A 16,910-nucleotide genomic window follows, 5' to 3' on the forward strand; every position below is an offset into this window, starting at 1 on the left:
TAGGCTCTGCATGTTCCTATGGCACCCTCTTTATAGAAACATAGAAAATAGGTTCAGGAGTAGGCCATTCGGCCCTTCGAGCCTGCACCGCCATTCAGTATGATCATGGCTGATAAACCAACTCAGAACCCTGTACCTGCTTTCTCTCCATACCCCCCCCCCCCCCCCGATCCCTTTGGCCACAAGGGCCATATCTAACTTTAGCATTAGCCTGTTTCATGAGGCCAGGTTGCGCGCTCGACGCCCAATGTGGACGGAGACGGCCGGATTCGAACCCGGGACCACTCGCCTCGAGGTCCGGTTTGTGGGTAATGATCTGGTCTGCATAAACAAGCTTCCCAGTGACCCGCAGTACAAGCCAGAACAAGCCAATTCCTCACGACCAAGACGGTCGGTGGGGGGTTTGGGGACAGGGACAAAAGGGGAGGGAGGGGAGGAGGGGGCGGTGGAGGGAGTAGGGAAAAGGGTAGGAAGGGGAATGAGAGGGGAGGAGGAGCATGAGGGAAAACGACCCCCCCCCCCCCACAGTCGGAGAACTCCCTACCTTCTGAATCGCCTCCTCGGTATGTGTGGGATTGGTGCGGTGGGAGTGGGAGACGTCACTGATGGAATCGGCATCTCCCTCAGGGTGAAGTTACTGGGAGGGTGGGGGAGGGTCGGTGGAGAGGGTGGGGGAAGAGTCGGGGAGAGTGGGGGACAGGGTGGGGAAGGGTCAGGGAGAGTGGGGGAGAAAGGAGGTGGCAAAAAGAGGTGAGGGTGGAAGAGAGAGGTGGGAGAGGGGAGGCAAGGGTCAGAGATAAACAGTTCATTAACCATCTAAATATTCATTCCCTGAGGGTCGTCACTGGGATTGGGGTCAGAGGTGACATCCCATCCTACTGCCAGCAGGTCAGAGGGCAAGGGTCTGGCCTGTGAGCTGTAGGGACTTGGGACAGAGGTCAGAGGGTGACATGAAGGCCATGCTGTCCCTGGGTCGGTCCCAGTGTCGCCAGGATGTTGGGGGGGGGGGGGGTCATGGGAATGCATCAGGGTCAAAGGTCAGGTCACTCACCTCTCCAGGGCACGGGCTACCTCTAGGAAACCGGCCGCTGTGGTGTTGTTCCGGTCCCAGCTGATGCTCCTGAGGGCAAGGGGCAGGGTGGGAGATGAGGTCAGAGAAACCTGACCACAGCCCTGCTCAGCTCTCCCTCCCATACCCTCCCCCAGATACCCGCTCTTCTCCCTCTTTCTCTCCCCTTCTCTTCCCCCTCTATGTCCATTCTTCCCTTCCCACTCTCTCTAACACTTTCTCTTCCCTTCTCTCCTTGCCCTCTCATCCCCCTCTCCATCCCTCTCTCCCTCTCTTTCCATCTACTTTCTCTCCTCTCTTCCCCTCCCCATCTTCCTCCCCTCTCTCTTTCCACCCCTCTCTCCCCCATCGTTCTCCCCCCCTCTCCCCTCGTTGTTCTCCCCCTCCCTGCCCACTCACTCCCCGTACCGGAGGCTGCTGTTGACCTGCAGGGCTTTGCCCAGCATCCTGGCACCGAGGTCCCCCAGCCCGTTGCCGGTGATGTCGAGCTCGCGGAGGCAGGCGTTGCTGCCCAGAGCGTTGAGGAGGAGGCTGCCCCGGGAGCGTAGCCTCGAGTGGGCCAGGGAGAGGGACCGAATCCTCTGCGGGGGAGAACACAGACCAGTCAACAACTCCTCCAGCGGGGAGGGAGCACCTCCCAGACAGTGCCCTCCCCGCAGGGTGCAGCCTCCCCCTTCCCCTTCACAACCCTTCCCCCTGCACCAACAATCACCTCTCCCCAGTGTACCCCTCGACAACCCTTCCCCCTGCACCAACACTCCCCTCTCCCCAGTGTAACCCTCGACAACCCTTCCCCCTGCACCAACACTCCCCTCTCCCCAGTGTAACCCTCGACAACCCTTCCCCCTGCACCAACACTCCCCTCTCCCCAGTACACCCCTCGACAACCCTTCCCCCTGCACCAACACTCCCCTCTCCCCAGTGTAACCCTCGACAACCCTTCCCCCTGCACCAACACTCCCCTCTCCCCAGTACACCCCACGACAACCCTTCCCCCTGCACCAACACTTCCCTCTCCCGTATACCCCTCCACAACCCTTCCCCCTGCACCAACACTCCCCTCTCCCCAGTATACCCCTCCACAACCCTTCCCCCTGCACCAACAATCACCTCTCCCCAGTGTACCCCTCGACAACCCTTCCCCCTGCACCAACACTCCCCTCTCCCGTATACCCCTCGACAACCCTTCCCCCTGCACCAACAATCACCTCTCCCCAGTGTACCCCTCGACAACCCTTCCCCCTGCACCAACACTCCCCTCTCCCGTATACCCCTCGACAACCCTTCCCCCTGCACCAACACTCCCCTCTCCCCAGTATACCCCTCCACAACCCTTCCCCCTGCACCAACACTCCCCTCTCCCCAGTGTAACCCTCGACAACCCTTCCCCCTGCACCAACACTCCCCTCTCCCGTATACCCCTCGACAACCCTTCCCCCTGCACCAACACTCCCCTCTCCCGTATACCCCTCGACAACCCTTCCCCCTGCACCAACACTCCCCTCTCCCCAGTATACCCCTCCACAACCCTTCCCCCTGCACCAACAATCACCTCTCCCCAGTGTACCCCTCGACAACCCTTCCCCCTGCACCAACACTCCCCTCTCCCCAGTACACCCCACAACAACCCTTCCCCCTGCACCAACACTCCCCTCTCCCGTATACCCCTCCACAACCCTTCCCCCTGCACCAACACTCCCCTCTCCCCAGTACACCCCACGACAACCCTTCCCCCTGCACCAACACTCCCCTCTCCCGTATACCCCTCCACAACCCTTCCCCCTGCACCAACACTCCCCTCTCCCCAGTGTAACCCTCGACAACCCTTCCCCCTGCACCAACACTCCCCTCTCCCCAGTATACCCCTCCACAACCCTTCCCCCTGCACCAACAATCACCTCTCCCCAGTGTACCCCTCGACAACCCTTCCCCCTGCACCAACACTCCCCTCTCCCGTATACCCCTCCACAACCCTTCCCCCTGCAACAACACTCCCCTCTCCCCAGTATACCCCTCGACAACCCTTCCCCCTGCACCAACACTCCCCTCTACCCAGTATACCACTCCACAACCCTTCCCCCTGCACCAACACTCCCCTCTCCCCAGTATACCCCTCCACAACCCTTCCCCCTGCACCAACACTCCCCTCTCCCCAGTGTACCCCTCCACAACCCTTCCCCCTGCACCAACACTCCCCTCTCCCCAGTATACCCCTCCACAACCCTTCCCCCTGCACCAACACTCCCCTCTCCCCAGTGTACCCCTCCACAACCCTTCCCCCTGCACCAACACTCCCCTCTCCCCAGTATACCACTCCACAACCCTTCCCCCTGCACCAACACTCCCCTCTCCCCAATATACCTCTCCACAACCCTTCCCCCTGCACCAACACTCCCCTCTCCCCAGTATACCACTCCACAACCCTTCCCCCTGCACCAACACTCCCCTCTCCCCAGTATACCCCTCCACAACCCTTCCCCCTGCACCAACACTCCCCTCTCCCCAGTGTACCCCTCCACAACCCTTCCCCCTGCACCAACACTCCCCTCTCCCCAGTGTACCCCTCGACAACCCTTCCCCCTGCACCAACACTCCCCTCTCCCCAGTATACCCCTCCACAACCCTTCCCCTTGCAACTCTCCCTCCACAGACTCTGCCCCACTCCCTGTCCCAGAGGGCCGGTGGCTAACCATCTCTGGACTGACCCAAGGTGAGAGGGACGGGGTGGGGAGAGGGTGGAGAATCTCTCCACTCTCACCTTGAACCTACCAGCACCCGACCCTGGGAAGGAAAGTCTGTGGCTGCCCCTCGGTAGGGCCACCCTCAGCCTCACTGCACTGCTTCAGAAAAGCAGCCGACATAATCAATCCCTCCCCTCCCACCCGGAAGGGTTGAGGAGGGGAGAGTGATTGAATGGCGGAACAAACTAGATGGGCCAAATGGCCTAATTCTGCTTACCCAGAGGGTGGAGAGCTGTGTGTTGTTACCACAGGCAGCTGTGGAGGCCAGGTCGTTGGGACTATTTAAGGCAGAGATTCTTGGCTGGACATGGCATCAAATGTTACGGGGTGAAGGCCAGGGAGAGGGGCTGAGGAGGGGAGAGAGGTTGAATGGCGGAACAGACTAGATGTGCCAAATGGCCTAATTCTGCTCCTACGTCTTATGGTCTTCTTACCCCTCCCATTGGGCATGTACCACCAGGTTCAGGGGCAGATTAATCTTGTTGTTGTCAGATTCTCAGTGGACCTCTTGAGCGATAAAATTGGCTCTTGACCTCGTTCTGATCGTGCACTTTACTGTCTCCCTGCACTGCACTTTCCCTGTGCTGTGACACTTTATCCTGCGCTGTTAATGTTCTACCTCAATGCACTGAGCGATGACCTGCTCGGTGTGAACAGAACTGCAGACGAGAGCTTCTCACTGTATCGCGGTGCTTGTGACGATAATGAACCAATTCCAATTCCAAAGCAGTCCCCGTCCGTCCCACCTCTCCTTGTAGCTCCAGCCCGGCAATCTTCCCTGCACCCTCTCCAGCTTAATCAAGTCCTCCTGGGACTGCTCCCAGTTCTCCAAGTGTGACCTCAGCGACGTCCCGTCCTGCTATAACGTCGTGTCCCGACCCCTGTCCTCTGCAGGTGTGAACTGACCGGCTACGTCACAGTCTGGTACGGCAATTCCAATGCGCAGGAGCGGAGTCAGCCCCAGAGATCATTGACGCACCCCTCCCCATCATGGGTAGCATCTACAGAAAATGCTACCTCAAGAAGGGAACGTCATCTCGGGCAGGAGATATGGATGTCCCACACAACCAGGTTCAGATTCTCCAACCAACCGGCACAACCTTAAACACCGGCTCAGAACAGCAACACTGTGACCACGTTTCGCCGACAATGGACTTCGGCTTGTTGCTCTAAGTATGCTCTTTCTTGTAAAAAAAAATAGAAAGTAATTTATGTTTTCCTTGTGGCACAAGTTTTTCACCGCGCCTGTGCAGACGTGAACTTGGGCAGTTGACGATAATCTCAAACGTGGTGGCTCCATGCACCAGGCGTACAAGACTTTGGTCCCTCGTGGTACTATAAACGTCTCTCAGGTTACCCCTCAGCTCTGGCGAAAGCAACCCCCATCTTCTCACTGCACCTCGGTACTTGTGACAAAAATAAACCAATTCCAATCCCGAGCCTGTCCAGACTCTCCTTATAATTCCAGCCCTCCGGTCCCAGTGAATCTGTTCAACGTTCCCGGTGCGGTCTACCCGATCCCTCAAACACCTGTATGAACATGCGTCAGTACAGTACAGGCCCTTCGGCCCACAATGTTGTTCCGAACATTTTACCCCACTCCACGATCAATCCAACATCTCTCACCCATGTCGCGCTCCATCAATCTTTCATCCATCCGCCTGTCTAAGAGTCTAAATGTCCCTAATGCCTCTACCAACACCCGGCTGGGTGTTCCGCACACCCACCACTCTCAGGGTAAAATAACCTGCCTCTGACTCCCACCCCTCTACTTTCCCCAGTCACCTTAAAATTGTGGCCTCTCATACCAGCCATTTCCTCCTGGGGTAGCAGTTTCGGGCTGCCCACTCTATCTGTGCCTCTCATCATCTTGTACCCCTCTACCGTCACCTCCAAAGAGAGGTCACAGGACCGTAAAATTTCAGGGGCCCAAAACTGCTCACAATACTCCAAGTGAGACCTTCCATGAATCCTTGCATCCTTGCTCTTCTCTCAAAATTAATGCCAACATTGTATTGGTCTTCCTCGCCACAGACCCAACCCTGCAAGTTAACCTTTAGGGAATCCTGCACAAGGACTCCCAGGTCCCTTTCCCCCTCGGATTTTTAAAATTTCTGCCCTTTGGAAAATAGTCTGCGCCAGTGATACCCATTGGGGCGGTTACATGTCCTAAGGGGGAATAGAAGTCGGTCAGCGTTCCAGATTCTGGGGGGTGGGGCAGTAAGCAGCACCCTAACTGGAGGCGTGAGACTCAAACGACAGTTAGCAGAGCAGGCACTTCCAAAAGGAAAGGATGAGACTCTGGAACACAGGAACAACCACAGCTCCGCAGGCAGTGAGCACTCGTCATCACAACACACCTGAAACTCGACAATCTCACCCAATCTTATCAACCAAACAGACATTATTGGGGATGCACAAACTAGCAACCAGGGATGCCCAACAGTTCCCCTTGACTCGTGGCAACAAGACCAGTACCCCCTCTCCTCTCGGTACAGATCTACAGACAACAGGTCACACAACAATACGGCCCTGGCTGGAACCAGTCGGTGAAATAGAGGCAATCAGTGAACCTGCCAACCCCGCGGATTCCTCTTGCAGTGTTCAAAGCAAACTCGGCTTCATATGTGCGGTCAAGGACCATCTTCGGGGATTGTGAGACCTTGAGTGATTGGTCATTCCCGCTAACTGGAACAGCATAAAGGTACCTTGCTGAACGCCAGCTCTGTCCTGACCAATATTCAGCTTCCAGCCAGAATCCTTGTCAACGGAATCTTCACTGTTGAGATAATTTCCATCTTCGCCTTGCCGCTCCTTTGCATGCCGCTACCACCGTTCCATCCATGCCATCGTCAACATCCGATAGGTATTCCCAATCTGCATTAAGTTTTTATTTTAATTTAGCCCTGTTAATGATGGATCAATACATACAGCACGATCTCTATGAGCCTGAAGACAGTGAAGCTTTGAATTCTAATCCTGCTAAGAAACAAACTACAGAAAGTGTGTCAATATAACGTTACATATCTGGAGTTTGGTTTTATTCCGTTCCCGTCAGATCAGCGACAACCCATGTGTCTTATTCGTAATACTGTCCTGTCTAATGAAGCATGAAACCATCAAGATTGCAGGAATACTTCTGTAAAAGACACCCTGGAAAGGCCTCTTCTGGTATTATTCAGTTCCAGAAGGTGAAAGAAGCACACTCGAGTCATTTGCCAAGAGCTAAAAATGACCTCGATAGTGGTCTCATTGCTTCTTATAACATTTCGCAAAGTGTGGAATTGCTACACAATTGGTGAAAGATTAATAATGCCTCTTGTGTCAGAAGTCCTCGCCTCTGAGTTACTGCTGGTAGTTCATTACATTGACGAAATGTGTGAGGACGTTGAATACCAATGATGGACAGAACTACGAAAACAGAATCTGGGATGCAACGATGAGTCAACCGTGTGAGACAAGGAGCCATTGATAATGGCATATGTACGATTTATCGAAAATTGAAAAGCTTATGAAGAAATCCTCTTCTGTAAAAAGTTAAAAACAAACTTCAACAGAGAATCAATCTACAATGAGCTCAAAATATATATTGAGGATAAAGGTATTCTGATTAGGAACATGATTTCTTGTGCAACAGCTGGAGCACCGTATACGACAGGAACAGGTCACCATGCTGATTTAGAGGAATTTATGAAAAAATAAATTCCATGTCTGTTTGCAATCCATTGTGTAATTCATCATGAACATCTCACAGCCAAAACCCCAGCCAGTGACTTTTTTCAAGCAGGAGTCTTGTAATATCCACTATCAACAAAATTAAAGCTCATCCATTAAATAGCAGAATATTTCACCAGTTATGCCAAGATAACAATGCAACAATTGAACGCTTGCATTGGCTGTCAAAACACTGCTGTTTAAAGTGTTTTTTTGACCTTTTTGACCCTGTGGTTGATTTTTTGCTCAAAGCCGACAAGAGCGTGGGGAACAAGATTGAACATTTGCGTGCAGTTCTGCCATACCTAGCCCATCTGTATGACAAAATGAATGTTCTCCGTATGAAATTGCAGGGTGAGAATTTCAACTTAATCCAGGAAAAAAGTCCACTGATCAGAAAATTGGAAATATTTAAGCAAAACATTGAGAGAAGAATGCCCTCACAGTTTCCCTGCATGGAAAGTATGGCACTCTCTTTCACAGACGGTGATTTGCAAGAGTACTGCTTACACCTGCAGTCACTGAAGAAGGATTTTCAGACTTGATTCAAGGATTTGAACAATCTGGAAATTCTGGAATGGGTAACTAACCCATTTCCTTGTAAGGTGCAAGAACAGGAAGAGAAATTATCAAAATTCAGAATGATATAGAAGCAAAAATGCTTTTCAAAAATGCCAACTTTTGTAGCTTTTGTGGTGTGTGTCTAGACTGTCATATGACAATTCCTGGTCTTTGGAGAAGAGCCGAACTGTTACATTGTTACACATGAGGACTTAAGGCTTTTGCTGTCACAACTTGAACCAGATACTTCAGTTCTTGCTAAGAACCATCAAGGATCACATTGATCTCAAAGCTGCTGTACAGAGCACAGGTACTGTGTAAGCTAGGTTTAAAGACAAATAAAAATTTAAAGCAAAATCATTCCCTCATATGGTACACATGTTTTTACACTGTGGGGGTGCTGGAAAGTATATTGCGCTTTGGGGGGAGGGCATTAGGAGGTATGAAAGTTCTTTAGAGGGGTGTTGGGCTATAAAAGGTTGGGAAACACTGGTCTATGCTTTTGTTCCTTCTACCAAAATGCATGACCATACCCTTCCAACACTGTATTCCACCTTTGCCCCATCCGTCTTAGTCTTTCCAAGTCCTTCTTCCTCAAAACTATCTGCCCCTCCAACTATTTTGATAGCATCCACAGAGCTATCAATTCCATCATCCAAATCATTGACATTTGATGTAAAAAGAATCGGTCCCAACACTGACCCTTGCAGAACACCACGAGTCGCGGGCAGCCAATCTGAAAAGGCTCCCTTTGTTTCCACTGTTTGCCTCCTGCCAATCATCTATCCATGCTAGTATCTTTCCTGTAATACTACGGGCTTGTAGCCAGTTTAGCAGCCTCATGTTTAAGTTCTCAATTCGCCAGGGCATCGAATGGTATGGGGATGTCTGGAAGAATTGGATCAGCCCATGCTTGAGTAGTGGAGCAGACTCGATGGACCAAATGGCCTACTTCAGCTCCTATATATTTTGTTCTTATGGTCTTATGTGTGGTACCTTGTCAAAGGCCTTCTGAAAATCCAAGTACACACCATCCACCGATTCTCCTTTGTCTATCGTGCTTGTTACTTCCTCAAAGAATTCCAACAGATTTGTCAGGTAAGATTTTCCCTTAAGGAAACTGTGCTGACTTTAGTCTATTTTATCACACACCTCTGAGTACCTCAAAACCTCATCCTTAACAATTGACTCCAACTTCTTCCCAATCATTGAGGTCAGACTAAATGGCCTGTAATTTCCTTTCTTCTGCCTCCTTGAAAAATGAAGTGACATTTGCAACTTTCCAGTCCTTCGGAACCATGCCAGAAACTAGTGATTTTTGAAAGATCATTACTAATGTCTCCACAATCTCTTCAGCTACCTCTTTCAGAAACCTGGGGTGTAGCCGCCTGGTCCAGGTGACTTATTCACCTTCAGATCTTTCAGCTTTCCAATCATCTGCTCCCTAGAAATAGCCCCCTGATACTCTCAACCATCGGGCATACTGCTAGTGTCTTCCACAGAGTAGACTGGTGAAAAATTTAGTTCATTCGCCATTTCTTTGGTCTCTATTACTACCTCTCCAGCATCATTTTCCAGCGGTCCAATATCAACTCTCACTTCTCTTTTATTCTTAATATATCTGATGAAAGTTCTGGTACCTTCTTCGATATTATTGGCTAGCTTACCTTCATATTCCAGATTTTCCCTCCTTGTGTCTTTTTAGTTGCCTCCTGTTGGCTTTTAAAAGATTCCCAATGCTCTAACCTCTCACTTGTTTTTGCCTCCTCTTTTGCTTTTATGCTGTCTTTGACTTCTCTTGTCAGCCACAGTTGCCTCGTCCTCCCTTTGGACAACTTCTTCAATTTAGGTTGTATCAATCCTGTACCTTCTGAATCTCCAGCCATTACTGTTCTGTCATCATCCCTGCTAGTGTCCCCTTCCTGTCAACTTTGGCCAGCTCCTCGCTCAAGCCTCTATAATTCTATTTTCTCCACTGTAATACTGATACATATATGACTTCAGCTTCTCCTTCTCAAATTTCAGGCTGAAGTCTACTATATTATGATCACTGACTCCTAAGGTTTCCTTTACCTTAAGCTTCCTAATCAAAACCGGTTCATTACACAACACCCAATCCAGAATAGCCATTCCCCTTGTTGGCTCAACCACAAGCTGCTCTAAAAAAACATCTGGTAGGTGTTCTACAAATTCCCTCTCTTGGGATCTAGCATCAACTTGATTTTCCCAATCTACCTGTGTATTGAAATCCTCCATGACTTTGCTCTTTAACATGTATTTTCTATTTCCCATTGTAATTTGTAGCCCACATCCTGGTTACTGTTTGCAGGCCTGTGTATAACTCCTATCAGGGCCTTTCTATCTGTGCAGTTCCTTGACTCTACACCTTCCAATCCTACGTCACCTCTTTCTCAGGATTTGATTTCACTTTTTACCAACAGAGCCACCTCATCCCCTCTGCCTACCTGCCTGTCCTTTCAATACAACGTGCATCCTTGGGCATTAAGCTCTCAACGATGATTTTCTTTCAGCCACGACTCAGTGATGCCCACAACATCTCTAACTGCGCCACAAGATCATCCACCTTATCCCGTATACTGCGCGCATTCAAATACAACACCTTCAGTCCTGTATTCATCACCCTTTTCAATTTTGCCCTCTTCTTACACTGCCCCATCGTCTGCCTGTCCTTCCTCACAGTCTCACTACACACCGCATCGACTTGTACACCAGCTGCCCCATCCTCAGCCCTACCATTCCGCTTCCTATTTAGCTAAAACCATCCCTAAAAGCTGGAGCAAACCTGCCCGCAGGGACATTAGTCACCTCTGTACAGGTCATACCTTCCCCAGAGGGGATCCCAATGATCATGGTGGTTAGCACAACACTGTACAGTGCCGGCGATCCGGGCTCAGTTCGCACATTCTCCCTGTGACCGCGTGGGTTTCCTCCCACGGTCCAAAGACGGACCGGCTGTTGGTCCCAGTGAGTCGTCCCGCGATTAGGCCAGTATTACAGACTGGGTGATTGCTGGGTGGCGAGGCTCAAAGGGACGGAAAGCTCATTCTGTGTCGTTTCACAGTAAAGAATAAAATAAAAATCTGAACCCCTGCCCCCTGCACTAGCCACGTGTTCATCTGCCACATCATCCTATTCTTAACCCTCGCTGCCACGTGGCACAGGTAGTGATCCACCCTGGAGATCCTGCTTTTCCCTAAATCCCTACATTCTCTCTTCAGGACCTCCTCCCTTTTCCTGCCTATGCCCCAGTTAAGCAGGCTCTTTAAACCAGGCAGCACCCTGGTAAACCTCCTCTGCACCCTCGCAAAGCCTCAATGCCCTTACACAGCCTTCCGCTTGGAAAACTTGGACCAGGGTCTGGAGGATCTCCTCGAGGGTCCTGGAGGAGAAAAGAGGGGGAGAGGTGGTCAGAGAGGGATTATGAAAGGGTGTGGAAGGGACAGAGGGAGGGGAAGGGTGAGGTATAGGATGGAGGGAGTGTGAAGAGGTAGGGATGGGAGGGAGGGGAAGGATGAGGGTTGGGATGAAGGGGGTGTGAAGAGGTAGGGATGGGAGGGAGGGGAAGGATGAGGGATGGGATGGAGGGGGTATGAGGAGCGAGGGATGGGAGGGAAGGCAAGGAGGATGGTGGGCTGTGGCTTAGGACAGGAGCAGCATGGTCAGGGTGGGTGGTCTGAAGGGGTGAGTTGGGGAGGCTAGGGTAGAGGGAGAGGAGGAGTCACTCACTTGCTCTTGACGTTGAAGTTCTTCCCGAGGGAGAGGTTCCTGACGGAGGGACACAGACCAAGGGTGGGGAGCAAGGTCAGCAGGTCAGAGTCCAGCCCTGGGGTGAGGGAGGGTCATCAGAGGGTTCAGAGGTCAGACAGGACAACCTTGTGCCCTCAACCCCTCCTCCATCTTCTCAACCCTCCTTCTCACACCCTCACCCTATCCTCCCTCTCCCCTCCCCAACCCCTCCTACCTCCACCTCCTTTCCCCAACCTCCCCCTTGCTTCTCACTCCGTCTCTCCTGACCTCCCCTCCCTCCACCTTGTCCCTCCCCTCTCCCCTACTTTCTCCTATCTTTCCATCCGTCCTTCCCTCCACCCTCCGCCTCAATTCCTCTCACCCCCCCCCCCACTCACCGTTATCAGACAGGTCGATCCCATTCAGTCCGCGGACGCGGCTCACGGTCTCCTCCAGAACACGGGCGCCACTCGACCTCAGCTGGAAGGGGAAGGTGGGAGGGGAGGGTCACTCCGAGGGCAGGGCAGGCGAGGCTCACAGAGTCACACGGCATGGGAACCAGGCCCTTAGGCCCATCTGCGCCCTGCCGACCCAAATTCCCCTCTAAGCCAGTTCCGTTTGGCCCAACTCCCTCCCAACCTTTCCTTTCTGTTTACCCGTACAGGTACTTTTAAATGTTGTTGATGTACCTGCCTGAACCACTTCCTCTGGCAGCTTGTTCCTTCTGGACAAGGAAGTTGCCCCTCGGGTGTCTGTTAAATCTCTCCCCTCTCACGTTAAACCTGTGCCCTCTGGTTCTTGATTCCCCAGCCCTGGAGAGGAAGACTGCACGCATTCACCCTATCTGTGCCCCCGCATGGTTTTATACACCTCGATAAGGTCACCCCTCGCTCCAAGGAATGAAGTCCCAATCTGCCCAACCTCTCTCCATACCTCAGTCCCTTGAGTCCCGGCAACAGCCTCGTGTATCTCCCCTGGACTTCTTCCACCTTAACGGCACCTTGCCCGTAGCAAGGCAGCGGAAACCGAACGTGATGCTAAGTTACACGCGAGGGCACGCTGGGACAAACCTTCAGCGATGTCAGCTGGGGTCAGAGGGTGTTTCGGGTTTCTCGATATCAGACTCCCTCACCCAGCCGACCCAGCCAGGGTTGACCAGACCAGCACTGGCCCAGGGGTCACAGCCACCTGGAGGCTCGATCAGCAGCCTCTGTGACGGTCCCGAAGGCTCTTTCCATTCCAGCCCCTGTAATGCCAAGGAGGGAGGAGGTTCTGCACAGCGGGCAGCCAGCAAAACCTCTCCACCCCACCTCTATAGGCTCACATGGTGCCCTCCACCCCGGTCTCTGGCTCTGCCCCACCAGCTCCTGGTATTTGCCCTTCTTACGTTCGAGTGCCTTTTCAATCCGGTCTTCCCAGGGAACTGTCAGTTCCACCGTGGCCCCCTGCTTCGAGGTTTCAGACAGAATGAGCATCCGGGCCTCAGGAGGTGAATACTCCTCCCTACCCTGAGTTCTGCCTCACTGACATCATGCACACAACTCAACGTAGGGTCTCCAGCTCCTGCACTCACCAGCCCCAGCCGAGAAGGGCAGCGTGCCTAACACCTCTCTGTCTTTACCACCCAGTGAGGGACAGAGGAGGGGCAACGAAGTCAGAGGTGGGTCGATGCAGGTTGAGGAGCAGAAGTGATGGGAAGGCTAGTTGAGGGAGGAATTGAGGGGAGGGAGTGGGGGCTGAGGGAAAGGAAGGGAGGAGACGTCAAGGGAATGGGAGCGAGTGGGCTTCAAGGGAAGGAGAGGAGGTAGGGGTCGAGGAAGGGGATGGTGCTGAGGGAAGGGCAGGGAGGGTTAGAGGGAAATGGAGTGAGGGTTTCAAGGAAAGTGGAGGGAAGGTGTTCAGAGAAGGGGATGGAGGGTTTCGAGGGAAGGGGAAGGAGGGGCTCGAAGGAAGCAGAGGGAGGGTGTTGAGGGACGCGGAGGGAAGGGTTTTGAGGGGAGGGGTGTTGTGAGAAGGGGAGGGGGTTTCAAGTGAAGTAGAGGGAGGGGACAGCGGATGAAATGGGAGAGTGGGGTTGAGGGGCTGAATCGACTGGGAATCAGTAGGAAGTGTGTTCTGGGGCAGTTGAATGAGGCAGAGAGAAGAGCCTAGGAAGTGGGGCAGGGGGGAACTGCAGGGAGAACCATCCTCAGGCAGAGCCAGGGACAGGAGTGAAGGAGAACTGCCCCTAAATGCGCACCTAACCTCTGACCCCTGAACCCAGACCCCCGAAAGACCTACGACCTCCCTGTGATCCCAGACCGACACTGCAGCCTCAGCCCACAACCCCACGAAGTTGGTCTGACACCCCTAGGACTCTCCCGTGACCCCTGAACCTGTGACATTGCCCCACAACCCCGTGACCCTACCCTATGCGCCCCCTGACTTTAACTTACAAACCTGCCCCGTATCCCCCCTGTGACCCCGCACCCGTGAACCATAACCTCGCCTTATGAACCCTGTAACCCCTCAAGACGTGACCCCTGGCCCTGGGGTCAGCGACGTACCTCACAGCTGCTCAGGTCCAGGCTGAGGTCCATCAGCAGAGGGTTGGAGGCCAAACCGAGGAGGAGGGCCCTGTGGAGGGAGGGAGGGAGGTGGGAGGTTGTCAGCTCGCAAACACACAGCCCAGGGTAGAAAATAGGGACATTCCCCCCACCCACCCACCCACAGGCCCAGGATTTTGCCTTGAGGACCCAGAGTCACTCAACATCAAACAGACCCTCGAACCCAGCAGTCCATGCCAACCCAAATTCCACCCTAAGCCAGTCCAATCGTCCTGTGTTTGCCCCACAATCCCTCTAAACCTACCTGTCCAAGTGACTTTTTACTGTGCCTGCCTCTGACAGCTCGTTCCATAGGCTGACCAACCTTTGGGTGGAAAAGTTGCCCCTCTTATAACAAATAAATCTCTCCCTTTTCACCTTAAACCTGTGTCCTCTGGTTCTTGATTCCCCAACCCTGGGGAGAAAGACTGTGGGCATTCACCCTATCTGTGCCGCTTGTGAGTTTAAACACCTCCACACGGTCACCCCTCAGTCTCCTACCCCTCCTAGGAATAAAGTCCCAATCTGCCCAACCCCTCTCCATAACTCAGTCTCTCAAGTCCCAGCAGCATCCTAGTCAATCTCCTCTGCTCTCTCCAGCTTAATGGCATCTTTCCTACAACAGGGTGACCAAACCTGAACACAGTACTCCAAGTGTGGCCTCATCAACGCCTAGTGCAACCACAACATGTCGTCCCACCTCCAGAACTCAGTGTCCTGACTGATGAAGGCCGGCACTGTCACCCCCCCCCCCCCCCCCCCGTCTACCTGTGACTCCACTTTCAGGGATCCGTGTACCTGTACCCCTGGGTGCCTCTGTTCTACAACACTCCCCAGGTCCCTGCCATTCACTGTGGAAGTCCTGCTCCATTTGTCTTCCCGAAGTGCAACACCTTGTACTTATCTGAATTAAACTCCATTTGCCTTTCCCCGGCCACTGACCCAGCTGATCAACATCCCTCTGTAAATCCTGATAACCATCTTCACTGTCAACGACACCACCTATTGGAGTGTCGTCCGCAAACGTACTAACCCCGCCTTGTACCTGCTCGTACAGATGGCAAACAGCAATGGTCCCAGCCCCGAGCCCTGGGGTACACCATTAGTCACGGGGTCTCCAGTCTGAGAAACAATTTCCCACCCTCTCCCTCTGCTTCCTTCCATTGAGCCCATCGTGCGTCCAGTTGTCCAGCTCCCTCTGTGATTGAACCTTCCAGAGCAGCCAGCCATGTGGGACCTTATCAAAGGCTTTACTGTGAGGTCCACGTCTACCACCCTGCCCTCATCCATCCTCTTGGTCACTCCCTCCAAACTCCTCAGTCACATCCATGGTCTGTGACCTCTAACCCACCCTGCCCTCACTGATCCTCTTGGTCACTCCCTCAAAACCCCTCAGTCACATCCATGATCTGTGACCTCTAACCCACCCTGCCCTCACTGATCCTCTTGGTCACTCCCTCAATACTCCTCAGTCACATCCATGATCTGTGACCTCCAACCCACCCTGCCCTCATCCATCCTCATGGTCACTCCCTCAAAACTCAGTCACATCCATGATCTGTGACCTCCAACCCACCCTGCCCTCATCCGTCCTCTTGGTCACTCCCTCCAAACTCCTCAGTCACATCCATGATCTGTGACCTCCAACCCACCCTGCCCTCACTGATCCTCTTGGTCACTCCCTCCAAACTCCTCAGTCAGCTCCATGATCTGTGACCTCTAACCCACCCTGCCCTCACTGATCCTCTTGGTCACTCCCTCCAAACTCCTCAGTCAGATCCATGATCTGTGACCTCTAACCCACCCTGCCCTCATCCGTCCTCTTGGTCACTCCCTCAAAACCCCTCAGTCACATCCATGGTCTGTGACCTCTAACCCACCCTGCCCTCATCCGTCCTCTTGGTCACTCCCTCCAAACTCCTCAGTCACATCCATGGTCTGTGACCTCTAACCCACCCTGCCCTCATCCGTCCTCTTGGTCACTCCCTCCAAACTCCTCAGTCACATCCATGATCTGTGACCTCTGACCCACCCTGCCCTCATCCATCCTCTTGGTCACTCCCTCAAAACTCAGTCAGATCCATGATCTGTGACCTCTGACCCACCCTGCCCTCACTGATCCTCTTGGTCACTCCCTCAAAACTCAGTCAGATCCATGATCTGTGACCTCTGACCCACCCTGCCCTCACTGATCCTCTTGGTCACTCCCTCAAAACTCAGTCAGATCCATGATCTGTGACCTCCAACCCACAGCATTGGGCCGATTCTCCCTGCCTTTCTTAAGCAGAGGTCCTGCAGAGGCTGTAAGCACTGCCTCTGCCCCGGGGTTCAGCACCACCAACCTGAGGGCCTCGGCCGGGAGTTTTGTCCCCGAGAAGTTGAGTCGGCGGAGCGAGAGGGCAGAGGAGAAGAAGATCTTGAAGGAAGGAGGAGCACTCCGGCACTTCCTGTGGGGCAGGGAGAGATGTCACATCCATAACTACCTACTGACAC

The 16,910-nt window shown here is 53.1% G+C and overlaps 1 protein-coding gene across 1 annotated transcript in view; it reads right to left on the minus strand.

The window, feature by feature from the left end:
• The window catches only part of LOC132381733 (capping protein, Arp2/3 and myosin-I linker protein 3-like), a 58,157-nt gene that overhangs the window by 412 nt on the left and 40,835 nt on the right, over positions 1-16,910 (minus strand). Inside the window, exons 16-23 of the mRNA XM_059951305.1 lie at positions 16,760-16,864; positions 14,379-14,448; positions 12,231-12,312; positions 11,833-11,929; positions 11,431-11,485; positions 1,478-1,650; positions 1,052-1,120; positions 545-637 (exon numbers count right to left, since the gene is read on the minus strand). Coding sequence (XP_059807288.1) covers positions 545-637; positions 1,052-1,120; positions 1,478-1,650; positions 11,431-11,485; positions 11,833-11,929; positions 12,231-12,312; positions 14,379-14,448; positions 16,760-16,864 — 744 coding nt within the window. The remainder of the gene's footprint in view (positions 1-544; positions 638-1,051; positions 1,121-1,477; positions 1,651-11,430; positions 11,486-11,832; positions 11,930-12,230; positions 12,313-14,378; positions 14,449-16,759; positions 16,865-16,910) is intronic.

This window comes from Hypanus sabinus, chromosome 26 (genome assembly GCF_030144855.1).
Source record: "Hypanus sabinus isolate sHypSab1 chromosome 26, sHypSab1.hap1, whole genome shotgun sequence".
Taxonomy (NCBI): domain Eukaryota; kingdom Metazoa; phylum Chordata; class Chondrichthyes; order Myliobatiformes; family Dasyatidae; genus Hypanus; species Hypanus sabinus.